The sequence below is a fragment of the Dipodomys ordii genome, unplaced genomic scaffold (assembly GCF_000151885.1).
Source record: "Dipodomys ordii isolate 6190 unplaced genomic scaffold, Dord_2.0 Scaffold345, whole genome shotgun sequence".
Classification (NCBI taxonomy): domain Eukaryota; kingdom Metazoa; phylum Chordata; class Mammalia; order Rodentia; family Heteromyidae; genus Dipodomys; species Dipodomys ordii.
This window is the reverse complement of record NW_012267561.1, coordinates 64,658-71,162: the sequence shown is the minus strand read 5'-3', so window position 1 is coordinate 71,162 and position 6,505 is coordinate 64,658. Positions and strand designations below refer to the sequence as shown.

Genomic DNA, 6,505 nt, shown 5'->3' with positions numbered 1-6,505 from the left:
GACTGCCCCAGGTGCCCAGAGCGCCCACACTCCTGCCCACACTGACTGCCCCAGGTGCCCAGAGCACCCACACTCCTGTCCCACACCGACTGCCCCAGGTGCCCAGAGCGCCCACACTCCTGCCCACACTGACAGCCCCAGATGCCCAGAGCACCCACACTCCTGTCCCACACCGACTGCCCCAGGTGCCCAGAGCGCCCGCACTCCTGCCCACACTGACTGCCCCAGATGCCCAGAGCACCCATACTCCTGCCCACACTGACTGCCCCAGGTGCCCAGAGCACCCACACTCCTGCCCACACCAACTGCCCCAGATGCCCAGAGCGCCCACACTCCTGCCCACACCAACTGCCCCAGATGCCCAGAGCGCCCACACTCCTGCCCACACTGACTGCCCCAGGTGCCCAGAGCGCCCACACTCCTGCTGCACCGACTGCCCCAGGTGCCCAGCAGGCTTCCCTGGGAGGTGGTCCCTGGCACAGAACAGACTGACAGGCCCAGAGAGCTCAGCCGGCACTTCTTACAACCCGAGGGCACATGCCACACATGCACAAAGCTTTGGAACAGGACGCAAACAACCCAGTTTACTATAAATCCCACACAAGAGAGAGGGCGGCAGTGCTGGGTTTCCATTGTGTCTGAGAAACCTGGCCTACAATTCTCTGGCCTGAGCGAGCCTAGCCTGGCTGGCCATGTGTTGTCCGCCAATCCTGAGCACACCAGACAGCTCTCCCCATGGCTGTACGGCTGCCTTTGGACTTGGGTCACCTATGAGAATTCTCACACAGAGACATTGTAAAGAAACAAAATCCTCCACGAGAAAATGGTTTTATAGAAAGTATCTGTTTATTTTGGCTCACATATGCACACAGCACAGAAGTAAGCAGGCTTTCCACAGGCCGGGCCCCAGGGCCTTTGTGGCCAGTCAATTTTACAGCTCAAAGCTGAAGGGATACATGGGGAAGAGTTAGGTGCAGGTCCATCAGCCACAGGCTGAGCCACCCAAGCCCAGAGGTGGTGCCCTGTGGTCCAGCCCGTTGGTCTCCAGTGTCCTTCGCTGGACAAGTCACTTCACCTGCAGGCAACAGACACAGGGAGGGTGAGCCGTGGGCCCCAAACAAGCAGAGGTGGGGTAGGAGAACGGGGTCCCAGCACCTCTGTCAGCCCAGGCCGCTCCCTGCCCCGGTCAGCCCCAGCCAGGCTACCTTGAACAGGGTCACAGTGGTGCTGTAGAAGAGGCTCAGGAGGAAGAGGACGATGAAGGTGGAGGCCGTGGTCCAGAGGTTCTCGAAGCCCTCCTCCTCGGCGCTCACCTCTCCCTCTGTGAGGGGGCACAGAAGGAGGGTCAGAGTGCGGTGGAGGCTCGTGGGGCAGTAAAGTCGGGTGCTGGCTGGACGCCTGCCTGCTACCTGCCCTAGGGCTGGAGCGTCCGGGCCAGTCTGGAGGAGGTCTGGCCAGCACAGGACGGGCTCCTTGAGTGCTAGCTGGACAGAGGAGAGCATGGCCAAGCAGCGGCAGGCAGTGAGCCCTGGGCGGCAGACAGAGCACGAGAGGCGCAGCACGCGGGCGCGGGTGCAGGAAGCGCGGGCTCAGGAAGGGGCTCCGCTGTGTCCTGGTCTCTGTGCGGGGCCCAGAGCCAGGGCCGCGGGGCCGCGTGGCGGCCGACACGCTGAAGCCCCTTGCTTTGGGACGGGGCAGATGGAGATGGAGATGAGGCTGCCCTGTTCCCCCTTCCCGGCCAGCACTCTGACACCTGCTCCCCAGCGAAGCAGAGTGCCTGTCGCTCCCCTCCCCGCAGCCATGGCTCCCGGGCCAGGGGACGGGAGATGAGCGCGCTCGGCAAGGCCTCTGCCTGGGAATGCAGGCTACTGGGGCAGCGGCTGAGCGCACGGCAGGGTCTAAAGGCCACCGCAGCCAGGCAGCGTCTGGCGGGCACGGGGCCCTTGCCGGGTCTCTGTCTTCCCTCGCTGTCTCTCCTGGGCAGCTAGCTTCTGCAGCCGGCCTGGGAAGCAGGGCACATGTGCTCAGACTGGTCTCCTGTGGCTTCCTACTAACGGGGAGCAGCCGAGAAGAGCAGGCCGGGACTCCGCTCGCTCTGTTAGCATGTTCCCCCACACCTGGGGCTGGAGGGGCCTGCTGCCTTCACCTGGAGCCCCGGCAGGTGGGCACGCTGTGTCCTCGCGCACAGAGGGGGCTTTCCTAGAAGCTGCGGTGGCTCAGCCCTGGCTTTGAGCCCTGGGCTTGGACCCAGGGACGGCGCCCCGGGTCAGAGGCCAGGCTGGGCTGGGCTGTGGAAGTATGACTGCAGAGAAGTATGACAAGCAGAGCCGTGCGGGAGAAGCCCTGAGCCAGCACAGTGCAGCAGAGCGGCCCTGCGGGTGTCTGTGCGCCTTGTCTGTGCCCACATGCGCACGTGTCCCTGTGTGCAGGACTGTGCTAGGTCTGCATCTCTGGACGCACGCATGTTTGTGTTCCCATGTCTGTAGTCTGTGTTTGAGTGACTGTATTTACTTTTATCCCGCATCTGCTTGTGTGCACACATGTGTGTAGGTGTGCATGCATCCGTGAGGATCAGAGCCTGCCAGTGCTTGTGTGCACACACGTGTGTAGGTGTGCAAGTAGCCATGGGGATCAGAGCCTGCCAGGCTTGTGTGCACACATGTGTGTAGGTGTGCATGCATCCGTGGGGATCAGAGCCTGCCAGTGCTTGTGTGCACACATGTGTGGTGCCTGCTTATGTGTCTCTTCCTGCTCATGAGCATTGTTTGTTGCACGCATGAGTCCATGTGTGTCCACTCGTGTCCCATGAGCCATTGCATCTCTCTGCTTAGGAATGCATGTTTGCACGTGTGCACACATTTACACGTGTGTGTGGCTGTCTGTGTGTCCGTGTGTGTGTGTGTTGCCACGTGCTGTCGTGCGGGGCTCCGTGTGTGCAGGGTGTGGGTGCAGGGCCCTTCCTGAGGTCACACAGAGGCAGGCAGAGGAGAGGCAGAGCAGAGCCAAGAGGGAGGCGCTCTGCAGGGCATGGGCACCGCCCGCCACCGTCCCCGCAGGCAAGAGCACTGCACACTCAAGACCAGCATCTTTTGAGAGGATCGTTTTATTTCTACTTTATAGAAGGCATCGCCTCACGGCTGGCGCGGTTAGATGCACGCACGCACACAGAGCCCCGGCCCCAGAGCCTGCCTGTGGGGGCCGCAGGGTCAGTAGCAGGTGTTGGCTGTGTCGGACAGGATCAGGGACACGTTGTACAGAGTGGGTTTACCGGAGGCCTTGTCCACGGTCCTCTCCGTCACCATGTATGGCAGGGCCTGGTGAGCCACAACGCAGGTGAAGGTCTCCCCAGAGTTCCAGTCCTCCTCGGACACCGTCAGGAGGCTGTGGGTGAAGTAGAGGCCTGGGGCCTGGGGCTCAGGCACCGGGGCGCTGGTCACGTACTTGTCCTCGGACAAGGGCCGCCCCCTGTGAAGCCACCTCACAAAGACGTCCGGGGGAGAGAAGGCCTTCACCAGGCAGCTGATTGTGGCTGACTCCCGCAGGGCCAGCTGCTCCCGGGCTGGGGGCAGCAGGTACACGGCGGGCGGGTGCTTGGCCACGTCTGTGAGCAAGGAGACGGTGGTGAGTCAGGGTGGGCACGGGGCAGCCGCCCTCCCGGGGCCTGGGGCGGGGCCCGGACAGGGGTGGACTGGAGCCTGCCTACCTCTGTGCTTGAAGATGGTCTGCTTCACCGGCGAGGGCAGGTCCGCGTGGGTCACGGTGCACGTGAACCTCTCCCCAGACTCCCAGTCTTCCACACACACGCTGGCCTCCCCCGTGACGCTGAACGTGCCGTTCGGGTGGCTGTTGAAGTTTTTGGTCTCGGTTCTCAGGGCCTCGCCGCTCTGGCGTGTCCAAGAGATGTTCAGGCTTTCATAGGAGCCCAGGTCTGTGACCAGGCAGGACAGCCTGGCTAACTTGTTGAGGAAGATGTCGGCAAAGGAGGGGGCTGTGGTGAAGACTTGGATGTCTGTGGACGTAACTGTGGTCAAGAGAACACTGCTGTCAGCACTGGGTGCCACGTCTGGGAAGGGCTTTGCTTCCTCCCCAAGAGTAGCAGCTGCCTTGCTGAGTCTGCCTGGTCCTGTTGCAGGGCGACCCTTGTCCCTTCCCGGGCCTCCCTCCCCCGCTGTCCCTGACCCTGCTCTCACACTTGACCACGCTGTGCAGCCAAGTGTCAGGGAGCAGAGGGACATGCACGGCGGGGTCTGCCATGCCTGAGTGTGCGTGTGTGTGCGTGTGCACGCGCGTGTGTCCCTGTGTACCCTGGCTAGGACCTTGGGCACTGGACTCAGGGAAAGTCACTCACCAGCATTGCACATGGATGACACATTCTTCACAAACGTGAGTCCTTGGTGATCCACACGGCAGGTGAACACGCTTTGCCTGAGCCACTCGAGCTCGGTGATGGTCAGCTGGCTGGTGATGCTGAAGGTGCGGGGCTTGGACTCGGCGCTGGCCTCTGCCCTCACCTCTTCAGTGGTGAAGCCGGACGTCACAGGCCGTCCATCTCGTAGCCAGGACACTGTGATCTGCTTGGGGCTGAAGCCTGTGGCCTGGCAGATAAGACTGGACTTGCGTGGGCCAGGGCCAGAGAAGGCGTCTCGCGGTGGGATGAACACGGTCACTTTGGGGGGCTGGTTTCCAACCTCTGCAGCGGAGGGGGAGGCATTAGTGGGGTCTGGTCCAAGCCCCGCCCACTGCACCCGGACCAGCTTCTGCGCTGGGTCGGCTCTCACCTGGAAGAGGCACCCGCAAAAGAGCCCTGAATGTTTGTATTTTGCATGTTGTCCTGTCTTTCTGCGGGTTTTTTTTGTTTTTTTTTGGTGGGGCCTGGGGCCTGAACCCTGGGCCTGGGCGCTGTCCCTCAGCTCTTCAGCTCAAGGCTAGTGCCCTACCCCTAGAGCCACAGCACCACTTCCAGCTTTTTCTGCTTATGTGGTGCTGAGGAATCGAACCCAGGGCCTCATGCATGCAAGGCAAGCGCTCTACCACTGAGCCACCTTCCCAGCCCCTGTTGTCCTGTCTTGAAGTGTATTTCCCTGCTAAGACTCTGTACCTCTGTCTGATCAAAAGAAACTAGGGCTACTATTTTCATCTATACTCCCCCTTTGATCAAGTTTGTGATTGAAGCCTCCATTGTGACCTTTTGCTTTCATCCACTGAATTCTTCAGCTCCAAGAGATTTGTACAGGTCAATGATGACACCTACCTCTTTCATTTCTTATTCAGATTCTGAGTTCTTTTCTTGATTTCAGTGATGTTTTTATACCCTCCTGTATCCCACGGTTTAAGGTCATTACTTTGAATCCTTTTCCAGTATTTCATGCTGGCAAATGTGTGCATTGCCTGAGAGGTTTTCAATGCTCTTGCTTTCTCGTGTTTCTTCTGTGACTATGTTGCTCTCCATGTGTATGCACTTAGCAATCACACATAAACCAACCCGCTACAGCTGTGCTAAGCAGACAGCTCTTCCCAGGCCTGGACCTGGGTGTCTGTGAGGGGAGTGCATGCGCTTGGCTCCGGGTGTGCTCCCCAGAGGACTCTTGGTACAACGCCTTTAGTAAAACCCTGCTCAGCCACATGAAAGTGCTCTGCGGGGGCCGAGGCTGTGAGCCGTGGGGCACAGTGGACACAGGGTACTGAGCTCCTTTTCAGGGGGAAGCGCCTTCAGAGCTGCAGCGGCTGACTCGGGGCCGCTTGGCCGCAGAGTCCTAACTGTGGGCTCTCCACACGGGGCTCCTGCTAGCGCCTGCTCTGGAGGTGACAGGCAGGAGCAGCTCCAGGGACAGCCCAGCCCTGGGGCCTGCAGACGCTGGAGGCAGCAGCGAGGCTCCTCTGTTGTCCACAGAGTGGAGGCCGGGGCGCTGGCCTCTCAAATGATGTCTTCCGCGTCTTCACAGTCTGCCATGGGCTTCCCTGGAGGTCTGGAGGAGCCCCCGACACAGCACAGAGGTGCAGAGCTGGGTCTGCTGCACCAGGAGCGTCCGTCCTGGTCCCTCCCTCAGCCTGTGCTCTGTGATGAGAGCTTGTCCTGCACTGGGGAGGGCTGGCCCGGCCTCCTCTGCTTCCTACCCGGGCCGGCCTCACCCCCCACACGGGCCCAGCCTCCTCTGCCCCCCCCCATGGGGCCCGGCCTCCTCTGCCTCCCCGATGGGGCCGGCCTCACCCCCCACACAGCCCCGGCCTCACCCCCCACACAGGGCCGGCCTCACCCCCCACACGGGGCTGGCTTGCTCCAGGTGGTGTGCAGGCCTCAGCTCAGCTCTGTTGCTCAGCTCTGCTCTGGGTTAAGCACTGAGGTGAGCAGTCCTGGAGGGCGGCCCACAGGAGCAGCCCAGGTCCGCATGGGCTACAAGGAAGACTCGCTGAGAGGCCGAGTTCTCACCTGTGTGGCTGGTGGCGGGGGAGGTGGGTCCCCTGGCCTCCACAGAGCCCTTCTCTGCTGGCACAGGGACAGTGGGCG

General features: G+C 61.5%; 1 gene segment (V, D, J or C); it reads right to left on the bottom strand.

Moving 5' to 3' along the window:
• Nucleotides 1-824: 824 nt before the first annotated feature.
• LOC106001655 lies at nucleotides 825-6,500 on the bottom strand (the record flags this gene model as incomplete). The annotated part of the segment is given in 6 exon segments: nucleotides 825-1,075; nucleotides 1,206-1,321; nucleotides 3,269-3,601; nucleotides 3,704-4,021; nucleotides 4,349-4,690; nucleotides 6,428-6,500. Coding segments are annotated over 6 exon segments (1,191 nt in total), but the record flags the coding sequence as incomplete, so codon positions are not given.
• Between the last annotated feature and the right edge of the window lie 5 nt (nucleotides 6,501-6,505).